Source organism: Nerophis lumbriciformis, linkage group LG06 (genome assembly GCF_033978685.3).
Source record: "Nerophis lumbriciformis linkage group LG06, RoL_Nlum_v2.1, whole genome shotgun sequence".
Classification (NCBI taxonomy): domain Eukaryota; kingdom Metazoa; phylum Chordata; class Actinopteri; order Syngnathiformes; family Syngnathidae; genus Nerophis; species Nerophis lumbriciformis.
This window is the reverse complement of record NC_084553.2, coordinates 48,561,679-48,580,609: the sequence shown is the minus strand read 5'-3', so window position 1 is coordinate 48,580,609 and position 18,931 is coordinate 48,561,679. Positions and strand designations below refer to the sequence as shown.

The 18,931-nt window shown below is 40.1% G+C and overlaps 1 protein-coding gene across 3 annotated transcripts in view; it reads left to right on the top strand.

Moving 5' to 3' along the window:
• Positions 1-1,746: 1,746 nt before the first annotated feature.
• The window catches only part of LOC133608874 (SH2 domain-containing adapter protein F-like), a 235,902-nt gene continuing 218,717 nt past the window's right edge, over positions 1,747-18,931 (top strand). For all 3 annotated transcript variants that reach the window (XM_061964481.2, XM_061964478.2, XM_061964479.2), the window contains exon 1: positions 1,747-2,445. In XM_061964481.2, coding sequence (XP_061820465.2) covers positions 2,017-2,445 — 429 coding nt within the window. In that variant the 5' untranslated portion in view covers positions 1,747-2,016. The remainder of the gene's footprint in view (positions 2,446-18,931) is intronic.

Genomic DNA, 18,931 nt, shown 5'->3' with positions numbered 1-18,931 from the left:
TTGGTATCGGATCGATACCAATGTTTTCATTATCGCCAACCTCTCCTATTTATCTATATTTCCTACTGCGCCCAAGCGTTGTTAATGACGTCACTCAAGAGTCGACCAGGTGATTTAGCGCGGTAATTGCTAAGCTGTGAAAACTATGATGCTGTGTTCCAATTTTGGATTATTTACGGAACTAGTGTGATCCCATGGCTTTACATTTTGTTACATATGTATATTTTGCTTTCTATTTTAGTTACTTTATTAGGGCCCGCCATGGCCCATTGCAAAAGGACTCCCACAGGGAGTCCTTATGCAATGGGACATAAGGACCTATTGTTATTCTAAGGTTTTATTATTCTTTATTATTATTAGGGCCCGCCATGGCCCATTGCAAAAGGACTCCCACAGGGAGTCCTTATGCAATGGGACATAAGGACCTATTGTTATTCTAAGGTTTTATTATTCTTTATTATTATTATTATTATTATTCTTCCGCCGCCTCTTTGAACACTAATTTGACCCACTCAACATGCTTCAAAACTCACCATATTTGACACACTCATCAGGACCTGCGAAAATTGTCTTTTGATCAAAAAACCGAACCCCAAAAATCAAAATTGCGCTCTAGCGCCCCCTAGAAAAAAAACAAAACAGACTGCCTGTAACTCCCACTAGGAAGGTCGGAGAGACATGAAACAAAAACCTCTATGTAGGTCTGACTTAGACCTAGTTCTCATAATTGTATGTCTTCGGGCAAAAATCTACAGGAAGTTGGCAATTCCCCCTTCAAGACAAAAAAGTACTAAAAACAGTCACTTTTGCCTCTTTGAGATGCAATTTGACCCCATTAACATGCTTCAAAACTCACCAAACTGAACACACACATCAGGACTGGCAAAAACTGTGATCTAATACAAAAACCTAACCCCAAATCTAAAAATTGCCCTCTACAGCAATTTTTGAATAAAACTGATAAAAAACTGCTCCTCGGAAGACAAAAACTACAAAACTGCCTGTAACTCCCACTGGGAAGGTCGGAGAGACATGAAACGAAAACCTCTAAGTAGGTCTCACTTAGACCTACATTTCATAAATTGACAACCCCCAGCAAAAATATTCAGGAAGTTTGCTATTCCCCCTTCAACACAACATTTTTGTAAAAACCCGTCACCTTTCTTCAAACATTATCTCCTCTGAGCGCGTTTGTTGTTTCGGCTTCAAACTAACACAGGAGAGAGATTGAACCCTTCAGATTAAAAGTTGGTGAAAGAGTTGTGATACCTGCTCCGGTTTTGATTTTATGACCCTTCAAAGACCCGCTGCACTGATGCTCCTGCGGTGCTGTTTTTTTAAGATGGCTGCTCAAAAGCAGGAAGCACCAACATGCCCACACAATGCAGACAAGGTAGGTACACTAGACAAAAGTCTTGGGACACTTCAGACTACAAGTAGACAAAAGTATTGGGACACTTAGGACTAGCACCTGCCAAATACGCGGGCCCGTCCAACGCTGCTTGCAGCTTTAATTTAGTTTGCAACCCCCTGGCGCTGTTTTGTACTGTTTCTGTACTTGTTTTGATTATTATTTCTCGATTGTATGTAAATGTTGCATGTAATCAATAAAGGTTTATAACATACCAAAAAAAAAAAAAAAAAAAAAAAAAGCGCGGTAATTGCTTTGAGTGTCACGTGTCCAGCAGGTGGCAGTGGACATTCTCAGGTATGGATGAAGACAAGGAGGAGGAGGAGGATGAAGAAAGTAGGGGGCGTGTACTTAATAGTCTCTCCCACGTTGCGGAGCGTGGAAATGTGACGTGTGGGAGCCGCGGAGAGAGCGAATGTGTGCATGTTGTGTTTGTTGTGTGTGTGACAGTGAGTTCCACAGCGGGAAAGTGCCCGCGGCTTACCCCACTTTGGGCTCTTCGTCTCCCGCCAGGACCAGCCGGGGACTTCACCACCACCAGGTCCGGACTCCTGGAAGTGCAACAAAAGTCCCGTCATTGGGGTTGTGAGCGATGCACTGGCAGCATGGCCAAGTGGTTCAAGGAGCACCTGGGATTCAAAACTACCAAAGCACCCCCTCCGGCGCCTCCGAAGCCGGACTACCGACACTGCCTTACCGGTGTGCCCGGTGCGCCTGGCTTCCAAGCGGCCATCTCCGGAGCTACTTTCCCAGCTCAGCCGGACATTCTGGCCGCCTACAAACTGCAGAAGGAGCTGGACTTCGAGGACCCGTACACTCCCGGCGGAAATGTGGCGTTTGGCTGCGGCAGCGTGAACGCCGTGGGGGCGCAGGATATCAAGTACGTGTCGCCGAAGCACCGACTCATCAAGGTGGAGACGGTGGAAAAGAACAGTCCGGCTTCCGGCGGAGGTGTCACGGTCACTCAGGCTGTCGCCTTGGGGAGCGTGAAGTCTCCCACCTCGCCCCCTACGGAGCAGGACAGCAAGGAGAAGGTGAGGAAACTTTCAAGTCAACTAGTACACACATTTAATATAACTTTGTTTTAAAGCACCTTTTAAACACAACGTCAACTAGTACGCGCATTCAATCTAACTTTGTCTATTAATAAAATAAAAGTTAAATAAATAAAACAAACATATTTTATCATAAGATTTAGGCGTGTTATGTTTAGAGGGCCTTTGATTCTGTCGGAATTTTCGAAACTTTCCTGGTTGTGTCACAGCAGCACTTCGCGCACTTGTGACAGGAATGCCTGCTTCCAACCGGCAGAACTTGACACACGCACACGCACACGCACACGCACGCACGCACACACACACACACACACACACACACACACGCACATTCTTGTATTTGTTACCTTCTTGAGACCTCCGAAAAATACCTCTCTTTAGGACCACCCTTTCTAGATACATCAATATGTATATTTACAACATTAATAATAGTTACAAACTATGCAAGTATTAAAAGGTAAGCCTTTTAGTTATTTTTATTTATTTTTGTTTGTAATTGTTTTATCCGTCCATCCATCTTCTTCCTCTTAGTAATTGGTTTTTAATCTTCATTATTTACATCAGGTTGTTATAGGATATCTCTATATACATATTTATTTATTTATTTGTATTAATTTTGGCCAAAGGCGGTGCATTTCAATTTCTTACACACACTTATTACATATGTTGGCCAGAGGGGGAGCACTTTTAAAACCGAAACACCGTCAATTCGAAAAATCCCTCCTTTTTGGGACCACCCTAATTTTGAAAGATTTCACCGCAAATGAGATGTCTATTTTTTATTTTTTGTAATGTGTTTAACGCTGATGACAAACGAGTCATGGACCACAGATGGCCCCTGTGCCGCAGTTTGGGCAACCCAGCTGTAGAAGCTAACTGTAATTGGCCAATATAGTCTTAGTACCGTAGTGTATTTGTTCATCCTATGGTCACATATGGGACGCGAGTTGTCTTGCGTCAGCACCGGAAGTCGTAAAATCAGCTGGCGGGTTTATTAGGGGATGAATAGGGAAGTCCTTCTTTAGCTGCCGTCTTGTTTAATCATATATTGCTGCCTTTGCACCTGTCAAAGTGTACTTTTGTATGCACATTAAATCAACAAAAAAAATCCCGACTTTGGAGCAATGTTCACGGACTGTAGTATTTGGCTCTCTATTAGATGCAATGGGTTTTCCGTATTGGGACCATGATTTCGGTCCTTACTTGTTCACCTGTCCTCATATGGAAGGTACTTTTCCTTGTTGTCTCAAGAAGGGTGGAAATACAAGAACACACACACACACACACACACACACACACACACACACACGGTTACTTACTAGTGTGTGCCCGCTTGCGACATTACGTCCCGCTTAATGACTAACCTGCGTGAAAGGGAGTGTTTCTGTGGAAGTCCATTCACCAGCAAATATCTACTGTGTTGTCTCTGAATATAAGTCGACCTGTCTTTTTTTCAAGACATGTTTTTATGGATAACGTCTTTTCTATTTACTTCCATTCACAACAGAAGTTATCTCAAGGTGCTATAGAAAACTCCCTCTCAGGAAGGAACAGCAAACATGGTGTGTGTTTGTGTGAGTGACAAGAAGAAAAGCTGGATTGTAAAGAAGTTGTTGGGTGCCATCTGTCAGTTTTGGAATGTTTCCCAACCTTCAGTCAGCCAAGGTACATATTTTTATTAGACATATTTCATGGCGCACCACAAACCAATCATGTTAAATGAATGGCTATCACTGTCATAGATAAATGGACAAATGTACATTATTTGTAGTAAAAGAAAAAAAAAAAAATACAGACCAATTAGGTAACATTACACAATTTCCACTTGATGATCTTGTAACTAATACCACCAAGTGTGGCCGTGCGGTTTTAAGTGTGTAAACCTCACTCCCTGACACATTAAAGGGGAACTGCACTTTTTTTGGAATTTTGCTTATTGTTCACAAACATTATGAAAGACATGACAACAGATATATATAGTTTCTGATGCATTGTAATGTCCAAATAAATGTAAATAAAAGTATGCGTACAGAGGAGTCAATGGGAGGTCCTCTATTCCACCAATTGAGTCGTGTCCTGGGTGCGAGCAGACGGTGCCTAACATTTTACACTTGGAAAAAACATACATAAGTCGCACTGGAGTATAAGTCGCATTTTTTGGGGAAATTTATTTGATAAAACCCAACACCAAGAATAGACATTTGAAAGGCAATTTAAAATAAATAAAGAATAGTGAACAACAGGCTGAATAAGTGTACGTTATATGAGGCATAAATAACCAACTGAAAACGTGCCTGGTATGTTAACGTAGCATATTATGGTAAGAGTCATTCAAATAACTATAACATATAGAACATGCTATACGTTTACCAAACAATCTGTCACTCCTAATAGCTATATCCCATGAAATCTTATATGTCTAGTCTCTTACGTGAATGAGCTAAATAATATTTGATATTTTACGGTAATGTGTTAATAATTTCACACATAAGTTGCGCCGGAGTATAAGTCGCACCCCCGGCCAAACTATGAAAAAAAACTGCCACTTATAGTCCAAAAAATACGGTATACGTATGTGTCAAATAGAAGCTGATACGGAAAGCAAGGGAGTTGGGGGGGTGGTCGGTTTTCGCGTGCATGCGTTTGTGCAACAGAATAAACTGTTACTTATTACGACATCTGGGGTAAGAGTTTGCACTGGTCAATGAGCTGACCACTTGGGCTTTTAGCTCGTTGCCTGACGCGTTCACCTCTCAAGCAGCACACCTTGCTTTGAGCCTCTGGTAGGACAAAGGTGGCAGGAGCAGTGGGTTACAGACTCTCATGGCACAGTGGTTGGGAATAGCAGAAACCTGTCTTTTTCTGATTTAACATAATAATAATAATATTATTATTATTATTATTAATAATAGTAATACTATATTATATTCGGGTTGCTACAGTAATGGGGAGATATAATAACGCTGTCATGTCTTACCCCATAAGACAGCAGTTGTAGTTCACCATTTGTTAATTTACATTTTCTTCTGGCCAACTTAATAGTCAACCTTTGCCTTAAGATGTTATCACATGTATTTTAGTGGGACAACACTTGCATCCATGTTTTGTAACGCCACACTGCAGGCTGTTGTGTCAGCACAAAGTGGACATGGAGACCGACAGACTGGTAGAATGCATGCATGGAGGCTGCTTCTAGAAGCACTTTGTCATGTCGGGGCTCTTAGGAATTCGCACACACACATACACACACACACACACACACACACACACACACACACACACACACACACACACACACACACACACACTGGAGACACCCGAGAGGTACGATACCAGCGAGGTTAAGGACGCGCTTGTGCGGTGATGAGTGTTATCTGGCTACTTGGAATGTTTCTGTACTGAGACGGGATACAACAACTGTTGTATGAATACACAGCATGCACCGTTCTCTTTTAATACAACTCAACCACTAAGCATATTTTTTCCTGAAGGAAATGACGGAAATCAAACTGGTCTGTTCCAGGGTCAAACTGTCACCATTATACATCCTCGTATTAATTATACAGGATTTGTTTAATTAATTTAAGTTATACAAGTGTTGGTCTTCTTTGTTGAGTAAGCCATATTGTATTGAGCAGCCTGGACTAAGATGCCTGTACCAATTAAATGACCAACACGCTAATTTGCACTAGAGATCAGCCCAATATTGTACTGAGCAGTCTGGACAGAGGCCTGCGTGTGCAGCTCTTACGCTCTATGGTTTAGGGCTGGGCGAGAAACGATATCAATATATATCGTGACAGGTGTGAATGATTGATGGGTTCTACATGTAAAGCGACTTTGGGTACTTAGAAAAGCGCTATATAAATCCCAGTTATTATTAGTTATTATTATTAATGTAATCGGTATCAATAAAAAATGCGTTCAATAAAACTTTTGATGTAATTTTTTTTTTCCTTGGAAAAAAAAATGTTGCATGACAAAGAGACACTCGCTAACCGAGCAGTGCAGGAAGTGATCACTGATCAGTGGGAGTGACACGCTAACAGCAAATTAAGGTTGTTTGTGCCATCTTGTTGTCTCGCGGTTGATATTTTTTGCATTGAGTGAGAAGAGAAATTAAAAATGAGTGCCGCACAGAGCGAATAAATTGCAGATTAAAGAGGAAAAGTCACCTCAACATTTTTTTTGTTTTTGTTTTAAACAGACAGTAATCAATACTACACCACCTTAGCCGTGCTCACCCTTGAAATAGTTCTCACACTTTGCACTATTTTGTTACACTTTATTAAGCATTTCTTATGTATTCCTTATTTTTGCACCGTATTTTTAGTCGGTTTTTGCTAAGTGTACAATGTAATTTTAGAATGTTGTTGACATTGATTCAGTATTTAATTTCCTTTCTGCCTTGATCGCTGAAGGGATTATACACAGAGGAAGGTTACATTTTAAATAAAAATGTTTAAATTTAGTATATTTTTCTCCTGGTCCTTATTTTCGATAGGTCATAAAAATATCAATTATCGATATCGACCGTTATAAAACAATTATATCGTGATACAGTTTTCAGTTATATCGCTCAGCCCCACTATGGATGTCCTCATCCTATTTTACCTCATTTAGCAATCCTCGGTAGCCTTCTGTGGGGCCATCCAAAAAAAGATGTTCCGCAAAAAGCCAAAGACAAAAAAAAACGTTGAGCAAATAATTGTGTATGAGGCGACTTTAGAGGCAGAGTTTTCCCAAAATACTGTTTAGACTCTGAGTTGTACAACCTTAGCGGCATTTGAATGTGTGTTCATGTACTGTATCTCGTTAACACCGGTATGTGGCATCTGTGCAAGTGTAAAACTAACTATTTTTTCCACACCCTCCCACCTTGCTTTGCCACTTGGAAAACAACTGTTAGTACCATAAAGTATATTTCCCGTATGTGAAGAGAGCCACGACCGTGACATAATAAAAACCTGCTTTGCACTGCAGATGTTTGCTTCTGCAAGCAATCATGAATCTGGTAGTTGAGTGTTGATATATTTGAAGCAAACAAAAATGATCATTTTGGTCCAAACCAGTGCAGCTGTTCAAGCTGATGAAATAGATTGCATATAGTACGCTCTCTCATCATACACTCGCATGGATTTAACAGGCTTGACTGTGTGTTTGTGTTTGTGTGTGTGTGTGTGTGTGAAGCACTGCTACCAAGCAGTATGCATGATGTTAAATCAGTGCTGACAGCCTGTGCTTTCAAGGAGTGTGCAGAGAGACTGGTTTAAAGGTGTTCTTGTCAGGTGCCGAGGGCTTGACACAAGTGCTGCATAGATAGCATTTTGAGGCTCCACTTTGTAGTGTCGAACGAGGACCGATCAACTGATCAATGTGAATTCCATCAATTGTGTGGAATTGACTGTTGATTGTCGTAAAGCAGATTAGAACAGAGTGCAGTGCTTAGCTGTTGTGCTGAGAATATCAGGGTATCTCACGATATAGTACACACAGCTCACAATTACAAAATTTCAATCGGACAATATTAAAGGTGTAACGGTACACAAAAATGTCGGTTCGTTACGTACCTCGGTTTAGAGGTCACGGTTCGGTTCATTTTCAGTACAGTAAGAAAACAACAAAATATAAATTTGGTTATTTATTTACCAAATTTGTAAACAATGGCTTTATCCTTTTAATGTTGGGAACACTATAATAATTCTGCCCAAAAATAGAAATAGCTCTGTGTGTGTTCCAATTCAATTATTTAGTGTCTCTGGATCTTGTTTGAATCTCAGCTCAGATAATACAGTTCTTGGAGAAAGGTTTTGGAGAGTAAAGCAGTCCAGTCCATGTGCTGCGGTTAAGGGTGAAAATGTGTAGAGTGTTGGCTCGAGAGCCTCCTACCAGCTCAGACAGAACAGGTGGTGGGGTTCCTGGCTGGAATCTCCCAAGAACGATCCTTGGACTAGATGCTTTTATTCCTTAGCTCGCCATCATAAAGAGAAGCCTGGCCTGTGTAAGAACCAGGACCATCCTTATAAATCAATGTGTACACAAATCAAATATCTTCATTAAATAACACTAATTGCATTATAAAGTATTCAGAACAGGTTCTAGTTTTTTCCTCAATATTGTACAATATAAATCAACATACATGTCAGAATCACAATATGCAATAAAGTGCTAAAATAACCATTAGCAGCATATATATGACCTATACAATTCAGTCAGTGCACTAAACGTGCTTATTATCAAACACATTCTAAATTACATTCAATACACAATAGTTATCATTGGTTCAAGTCATAAACCTTGTATATGGACGATTGAGAAATATGCCACAAAGACTGTTGTAATGAAACAATGAAAGAAAGACTAATATATTTTCATAAACATGGACTCACCAAGTCCGCTTCTACAGTCACACACAGCTTAATGACAAAAAATCTGGCGCTGGTAGTTGGCTCTATAAAGTTAACAAATAGGCATTTAGTTTAGAATCCCGTCATCACAATATTTCGGGTGAAAACGAGAATAAAAACCTACCTCGAGCAGAAATACAATCTGTCTCCCATCACGTCCTGTCTACGGGCCACTTCCTGCTACCGGCTTATAAGCACAGCTGATTGGAGCGCGGCAGTCACGTGACAAAGAGTAATAGATAGCAAGAGCTTAATTGTCTCCGCAAAAGTATGTATTTGACACCTGCGTTGTGCCTCGGTGTGCATTGTTTACACAACGTGCGGTACTCTACTTATGTCCGTCCGTGCAGTGCGCTACTTAATATGTACGTGTGGAAACTCGTTCGGTACATCGCCGAACCGAACGAAACCGAAACGGTTCAATACAAATACACGTACCGTTACACCCTTAGGCGATATTGCAATTATTCATTACCATATTTTCCGGACTATAAGCCGCTACTTTTTCCCCCACACTTTCGACCCTGCGGCTTATAAAACGGTGCGGCTAATTTGGGGATTTTTCTTTGCTGATGGCCATAATGTTTTGTATTTAACAACTAGTTTTCATAGAACACCAAAATATACACTCAATAGGTGGGTTAATGCTTGTGCTATGGCGCCATCTTTTGAACGAGTTCGCTCAGTGCAGTTGCTGCGGGTTGAACATTTATTTCCTGTTTCGTTCCTCCAACCGGAAGTATTCACCCAAAGCGTTTTTTGCTCGAAAAGATTCTTCATTCGTCACTCCGAGCAACGTTTGTAAGTTTTACAATATAACTCGAACATTTCATACTTACTAAACTGTCCCATGTGTGATGTCTGTAGGAGTGTTATGTAGTCAAGCTAGCGTCGTTAGCATTAGCGAATAGGCTAACACGCTTATAAGTGAAAAGTGTATGAATAAGAAGACATAATTAACTTTTTTTGAGCAACTGTGTTAGTATTATTTACTTACAATGGCATTCTTTTTGTATTGTTTCAGTTTTGTAAATTCACCAAAATGTGACCCTGGAGTTATTGAGGCCGTTTAGCTGATTGGAGAGCTGGCTTCCGCGGCTAGTGGACCCATGAGGATGACTTCGGTATTGTTTGATCAGCCAAACGGCAGTAAAACGACTGCCATGTGACACGCACCGTTTGGAAACAATTAGGGTATGCAAATAAACATTTAGCAAAATCTTTGCTACCGGTATATATCTGCAATTTCTAGTCCGGTGCAGCTAATATATGTTAACATTTTATTTCTTCTAAAATTTGGTGGAAAATACGGTAATTGCTCTGAAAAACCTGCAATAAATTGGTGTGTTATAGAGGGGAAACAAACAAAATCGTTTAGTTTTTTTTTAGTTGAACCAGAGTACAAACAGCAAAAATGCAAAACAATGAGACTGTTTTAATGCATCATAGATATAAACAAAGTATATGTACTTGACCCATTTTTAGGTCGCATTTGTCATACAAGTTTTAACCACCGCATGAAAACCATAAAACCCTCTAAACCAGGGGTGTCAAACTCGTTTTCATTGAGGGCCACAACGCAGTAATGGCTGCCTTCAGAGGGCCACTTGTTTTTTTTTTAAATTAATTAAAACATTGCGTGCGGGTAATAACCTGTGATTAGATTTTTTCATGTACAAATTAATGGATACATCATACGTTGAGGTGACAAGCAAATATTCAGCTGTTTATTTTTATCTTTACTAACATATTTTTGTAATACACTATATCATAATGTAATATTTGGCATGATTAGATAATAACGTTTCGAAGATATGCATTTTTTCCTATCAAAATCGAAATAATTATTTTCATTTAGTAAAAAAAAAAAAAGTATTTCATGTGGGCCCTTATGTGGGCTCTGAACCGAGGATGTCGTTGTGGCTTGTGCAGCCCTTTGACACACTTGTGATTTAGGGCTATATAAATAAACATTGATTGATTGAATGTAAATGTCTTGAATACAAATATCGATAGTATTTTATTAGCACACACTTTTCCCAGGCTTTCGCGGGCCACATACAATGATGTGGTGGGCCAGATCTGGCCCCCGGTCCTTGATTTTGACACCTGTGCTCTAAACAATAGCAGTTTTTAACTTTTACAAACGTGTAACATTTTCAACACTGTTAATTAGGGTTGCGTGATATTGACAATATAAATGATATAAAACTATCTGCCTTTTAATACTATCGTTATATTGAGATAATGCATGTTGATGACACATTCTGGCCTTGTCCTGCAAATTTAACTGCAAAAATGGAACAAACGTGTCCTCAACACACTGTAGCATTCTTGTTAGCAGCTAATGCTCCTCTTCAGTGCAAAGCCACTTCTAAGTCAGCATTGATTGATTGATTGATTGAGACTTTTATTAGTAGGTTGCACAGTGAAGTACATATTCCGTACAATTGACCACTAAATGGTAACACCCGAATAAGTTTTTCAACTTGTTTAAGTCGGGGTCCACTTAAATTGATTCATGATACAGATATATACTATCATATATACTATCATCATAATACAGTCATCACACAAGATAATCATCAGGGTGTATACATTGAATTATTTACATGATTTACAATTCGGGGTGTGGAGGGGGGGGGGGGGGGGAGTTAGGTTTGGTTGTTATCATCAGTCATCAACAATTGAGAACAGAGAAATGGATATTGAAACAGTGTAGGTCTGACTTGGTAGGATATGTACAGCAAGTAGTGGACATAGAGAGAGAGAGAGAGATCAGAAGGTATAAGAAAAATATCTGCATTTGATTGTTTACATTTGATTATTAACAACAATCCGGGGAGGGTGTTAGTTTAGGGTTGAAGTTGCCTGGCGGTGTACTTTTATTGCGGTTTTGAAGGAGGATAGAGCAACCGCAAGATAGAGCTCTTGAATAGAATTATTAATAATAATACATTAATAAATGTCTTGAATACAAATATCGATCGTAACGATACGAAGTATAACATCATTATATAGTTGATACAACAGTGGCTAGATCAATAATTTTTATCATCAAAAAATATTTTGTCGTTTTTGTTTTTGTTTGCAAACTCATTGGACACAGGAGGGCATAAAGGGCAAAATCAAAAATCTAAATCAGAGCCTATAGTAGGAATTAATTTAAATATTTAATGGACATTGTTACACTGCCATTTTGTGTTTTTGTCTGATTATAATTGTGATCAAAAATGGAATCTTCCACTGATCTTGAACGTTTAAAGTATCAGCATTTCTATGACCAATAAGGCCCCTGTAACTACTTTGTATTGGATGGATACCCAAATTTATGGAATCACCCAAAACTAATGTTAGGTATCAAACAGCTGAAGAACAAGTGTTTATTATATTTTGACAGAAGTGTAAATAGAATCATGTTACAACAGAAAGGAACCTGATGTCAATAACAGGAAATTAGCAATTAAATTAATAATACAATTAAGAGATTAATACAACTGTACAAAGGTTACCTCATACATCAGCAGCCAAATTAGGAGCCTTTGTAATTCATTTTGAAATAGTTCTATTTTGGTTTGTATACCAAATACTATATTTTGATGTATATCGTTATTGCAGGAGGCTGCAAAATAAATCGCAATGTAGATTTTAGGCCATATTAACCATCTTTACTGGTAAGAGTAAAACACAAATCACAGTAAATGACTCTGACAAGGGATAGTGAGGTGATAGTGAAGTATGGTGGCACTGGAACAACATAGGTTGAAAAAAAAGAGCCCACTACCAAGTTCCTCTCCGCTGAGTTGCATCGATGCTTTAATTACTCGACTGATGAACGCTAATTATATCAGCGCTTACCTCATTATTGAAATGCCAATAGAAGAATCAAGTGTTATTTACTACTTGAGTTTGTTTTTACTTGAGCCTGATTTTTTATTGGAGAATGTGGGGTAGGGTAATGTAAGCATCCAAAGTGGAATGCTTCTAAGGTTGTATAATTTGGAATTTGATCAAAATGCTATGGCAATTTTCCAGTCAGTGAAGCAAGCATCAAATAATGAAATCTGTGTCTGTGTTTAGCTTTTTTTTGTGGGCTGTGGTAAATACTCAGAATAGGCTGTAAGCGGACACTCATTCAAAGCAGTGTGACTCCAGCGTCACTATAGTGCAGTGCGATTATACAATATATATAATAGTTTGACTTAAAAAAAAAGTCTATGGTAAAATGGCAGGAGGATGGATGTCATGTAGTAGAGACTTACGCAAAGCACAATGGAAGTTGAACCAACAAAACCCCAAGAGGAACTCCTTAGTTTTGACGTTAAAAGTCCAACAACGGTAAACAGCAAAACATTCTGCCAACAAGTCGTTGTTAGTGACATGCAAACGTCTATTTTTTCTCTGTCACTTAAAGACACGACATGAAGAACAGTACAAAGATAGTGTTAAAATGCGACAAAGTGTTAATGTTACCTCAAAAATCACTATGTAATGAAAATACATTTTCACCAAACGAGCCTAAAAGTGTTGTTGTCCAAGGTAGGGCTGTCTTCGACTAAGAATTTTCATAGTCAATCTGATTCGTTATTTTTTTTGCCCATTGACAATGATCAGTCAAATTTATGGCTTTTTAAAAAATCCAAAACCAACATTTCTTACCTATTGTACCTGTTTTTTTGTATTTGGGATCTGCATGAGTACAGAAAATTGGAAAGAATCGTAACAAAGTTTCCATATGTGTACCTGTGGAACAATCAGTATCTTTCAATCAATCAATCAATGTTTATTCATATAGCCCTAAATCACAACTGTCTCAAAGGGCTGCACAAGCCACAACGACATCCCCGGTACAGAGCCCACATAAGGGCAAGGAAAAACTCACCCCAGTGGGACGTCGATGTGAATGACTATGAGAAACCTTGGAGAGGACCGCATGTGTGGGTGACCCCCCTCCCCCCCTAGGGGAGACCGAATGCAATGGATGTCGAGTGGGTCTGACATAATATTGTGAGAGTCCAGTCCATAGTGGATCCAACATAATAAATAAATAATGATAAATGGGTTGTACTTGTATAGCGCTTTTCTACCTTCAAGGTACTCAAAGCGCTTTGACACTACTTCCACATTTACCCATTCACACACACATTCACACACTGATGGAGGGAGCTGCCATGCAAGGCGCTAACCAGCACCCATCAGGAGCAAGGGTGAAGTGTCTTGCTCAGGACACAACGGACATGACGAGGTTGGTACTAGGTGGGGATTGAACCAGGGACCCTCGGGTTGTGCACGGCCACTCTCCCACTGCGCCACGCCGTCCAGTAAGAGTCCAGTCCATAATGGGGCCAGCAGGAAACCATCCCGAGCGGAGACGGGTCAGCAGCGCAGAGATGTTCCCAACCGATGCACAGGTGAGCGGTCCACCCCAGGTCCCGACTCTGGACAGCCACCACTTCATCCATGGCCACCGGACCTGAGTCCCCCCTCGACAAGGGAGAGGGGGAAGCAGAGGAGAAAGGAAAAGAAACGGCAGATCAACTGGTCCAAAAAAGGGGGGCTATTTAAAGGCTAGAGTATACAAATGAGTTTTAAACTTTCCAAAAGAAGTGCTACAGCTAGAAAGTGAGGCGGTGCGTCCCAGCCCGCGTAATGTCTATCAAAGTGCAATTATCAATCACAGTTTTACGATCATTTTAATTTCAAATGGTAATACTAACCTTTGGCAGTTTTACACCAGTTACCATTAATACTGTTTATCCATACATCCCTAATACTGACCATTGACCATGAAACGACTATCATGTTGTGTGATTTTTCAAGGCGTTTTAAAAAATGTTTTTATGCTGAGCCCTTCATGCTAGAAGAAGTTGAGAGAGGCTATCAATCCTCCTTATCCGCATGCCTTGGAACTCATTAAAGGCCTCATCTCGGAGATCATCGCTACACTCGCCGCTTACCTCAGCTTTTGGTCAAGGGCGCTGGAACGCGACGACAAGCTATTGGGAAACGTGTAAACAGAAAGCAGCAGAGAGGAGCGTGCAGGACACTGCGGCATCCTGGTGATTAGTGAGGCCCGTCGTCATCACCCGTGTCTCTGTGCACCTGGGAATGTGCTGCTCCAGTCTATAGAAGTGGCTAAGCTTGCATGTCTATCTATAGAAGCGTGCAGTTGTTCTGCAGAGGCGTCTGGCATTTATACAAGAGTGGAAGCTCTTACAGCTAAAAAAGACGGGCCGGCCTGCATATTCTCTTCTATTTTCCCTTCTTATTGTAGGTGTACCAATACATTTCCTCCATCCAAGTTTGTTTTTCCTGCCCGATTGCAGTGCTCGAATTAATTTCCCCACAGCCTGTATACGTTCACCTCTCACCTGGCCACTGCAGACATCAGGGGTGGTTTCATAAACGCATCCCATCGGCCTCTCTTGCCCTCATCTCACAGACTCCGAAAGGAGAAAATGTCAGGCGTGGACGTCAATATCGCCTGAGAGTGGTTTTCTTCACAGTGCCAGAAAATGGATGAAAACATCAGAACCCATCATGTTCCTTTTTAGGCCACTTGGTGAGGGTCTGATAGGCCATATTAGATGTCACAGTGTTGCAGAATGTACTGCAGGTTGTAGACACATTGTATGCTATTTGACTTTTAAATGCATTTAAACAGACAAACACATTTGTCATCAAGTTATTTTACAATGCTTAACCAACACTGGTGTTTCATTACACACACTTAGGAAGGACAAATGTGTGGCCACGATTAAATAGAACGTTTTGCGTCCCATTTAGAATAAGCAGAAAGACTACCCCTAAATAATCCCAACTTGAACATAGTCGAAAAATAATCATTTCAGCAGGAGCTGGGGAAGTTTGTGTTTTTTTTGTTAGGGAAATGTAATAAATTAATCAAAAAAGAAGAATTAAACTATTTCAGGGTCAAACTGTTGCCATTATCACAGCATCATCAACACAAAATCGGTAAAACACAATTCTTGATGAGCATATATTTCCTTCAGCGACTTCAATCAATCAATCAATCAATGTTTATTTATATAGCCCTAAATCACAAGTGTCTCAAAGGGCTGCACAAGCCACAACGACATCCTCGGTACAGAGCCCACATAAGGGCAAGGAAAAACTCACCCCAGTGGGACATCGATGTGAATGACTATGAGAAACCTTGGAGAGGACCGCATATGTGGGTAACCGAATGCAATGGCTGTCGAGTGGGTCTGACATAATATTGTGAGAGTCCAGTCCATAGTGGGTCCAACAAAATAGTAAGAGTCCAGTCCATAGTGGGGTCAGCAGGAAACCATCCCGAGCGGAGACGGGTCAGCAGCGCAGAGATGTTCCCAACCGATGCACAGGCGAGCGTTCCACCCCGGGTCCCGACTCTGGACAGCCAGCACTTCATCCATGGCCACCGGACCTGTGTGTCTCCCCCTCCACAAGGGATAGGGGGGAGCAGAGGAGAAAGGAAAAGAAACGGCAGATCAACTGGTCTAAAAAAGGGGGGATATTTAAAGGCTAGAGTATACAAATTAGTTTGAAGATGGGACTTAAATGCTTCTACTGAGGTAGCATCTCTAACTGTTACCGGGAGGGCATTCCAGAGTCACAAGTGTGCCCGAATAGAAAACGCTCTATAGCCCGCAGACTTTTTTTGGGCTCTGGGAATCACTAATAAGCCAGAGTTCTTTGAACGCAGATTTCTTGCCGGGACATATGGTACAATACAATCGGCAAGATAGGATTGAGCTAGACCGTGTAGTATTTTATACGTAAGTAGTAAAACCTTAAAGTCACATCTTAAGTGCACAGGAAGCCAGTGCAGGTGAGCCAGTATAGGCGTAATATGATCAAACTTTCTTGTTCTTGTCAAAAGTCTAGCAGCCGCATTTTGTACCAACTGTAATCTTTTAATGCTAAACATAGGGAGACCCGAAAATAATACGTTACAGTAATCGAGACGAGACGTAACGAACGCATGAATAATGATCTCCGCGTCGCTAGTGAATAAAATAGAACACATTTTAGCGATATTACGGAGATGAAAGAAGGCCGTTTTAGTAACACTCTTAATGTGTGACTCAAACGAGAGAGTTGGGTCGAAGATAATACCCAGATTCTTTACCGAGTTGCCTTGTGTAATTGTTTGGTTGTCAAATGTTATGGTGGTATTATTAAATAAATGTCGGTGTCTAGCAGGACCGATAATCAGCATTTCCGTTTTCTTGGCGTTGAGTTGCAAGAAGTTAGCGGACATCCATTGTTTAATTTCACTAAGACACGCCTCCAGCTGACTACAGTCCGGCGTGTTGGTCAGCTTTAGGGACTTGACAAAAGGTTGGGGAAAAAAAGATACATTTTTTGAAATTGTTAATCAAAATCAGGTATGTAACACACAAGGAAGTTGACTTGGTACTGTGCTCTTTTTGTTAATGGGATGGGAGATACTTTCTCTGAATGTCCTGAACCAGGCATGCAGCTGGATTATTTTAGTCATCGAGCAATCTATCGATTAATGTGTTTGATTAATTGAGTAATTAAATAAAACACACTTTATTGCCTCAATGTTTTAGGCAAAATGGTTGAAATTAACAATTGTTCTGCTTGACATAAACTGCATTCTTTTTTCTGATAAATGCACATCATCAACAGTGAAATTGCACTTTTAACATGTGTGCAAAAAAAACCAAGCTCTCCACGGGGGATGTAATGATATATACGGTTATTGGGACCAACAGTTGTCGTTATCACTGTAGTGTTGAATGTGCTCAATAAGTACTTAGTTGGGGTGCTGGAGCCTATCTCAGTGAAATCTGTTAACCAGGTTTTATATACAAAAAAAAAAACCCAACTAAAATAAATAAACACACAATATACTTTCTTGGCAGAAGAAAAATAAAATATTGTTCTGGTTTCATATGAACCATTTAAAAAAAATAAAAAAATCCATCCATTCATTTTCTACCGCTTGTCCCTTTCGGGGTCGCAGGGGGTGCTGGAGCCTACCTCATGTCTGTTTAAATTAGTTTATCTTCTTCCATTTTAATTTGTAAATGTTTCAGAATGTTTTTTTTTAATAAATGAAAATTCTTTGTTCACTTTGCTTCACTTCCGGATTATTTGACGTCACAAAACTTCACTTCTTGTTGAAGACACCTCCGTCAGCGTCGACTCGACAATGTCGAGTATAGATTAATCACTTTGTTCTAAGAAAGCGCAACCTTTATGCTCAATGGAAATATCTTTGTTTTTCCAACATTAATGTGTTTTACAGGTTTGGATTAGGGTATGACATTTCTTAATGGGGAAACACGATACTGTCTATTAAAGTTAAAAGTTAAAGTAAAAGTTAAAGTACCAATGATTGTCACACACACACTAGGTGTGGCGAAATTATTCTCTGCATTTGACCCATCACCCTTGATCACCCCCTGGGAGGTGAGGGGAGCAGTGGGCAGCAGCGGTGACTGCGCCCGGGAATCACCTTGGTGATTTAACCCCCAATTCCAACCCTTGATGCTGAGTGCCAAGCAGGGAGGTAATGGGTCCCATTTTTATAGTCTTTGGTATGACTCGGCCGGGATTTGAACTCCCAACCTACCGATCTCAGGACGGACACTCTAACCACTAGGCCACTGAGTAGGTTGTGTTCATGTTAGCATTTAAGTTAGCTAGCAAACTAACGCTAGTCAGTCCATTTATCAAAGTGTGGTTGTCAGTCACGTTTTTTTCGATACTAATTATTTAAAATGGTAATACTAACCGTCGAGAGTTTTCAACATTACTCTTTATCGTTACAACCATATCCACATATTTAAAGTTCCAAGCAGTCCATACGGTCCGAATTATATCAATTTGCATTAGTTACTCTAAACAATTTATCAACACAATATAAATCGAAACGTTTTTCAAATCAAATTATCGATTTAATTGAGTTATTGTTGCAGCCCTATTTTAAACTTTTTTTTCTATTCCAGAGTCGTATTGAAGAGAATGTTTGTCCTGTCTAATGTTAGACCAGTTTGTTGGGGCGGTGTGGATCAGTTGGC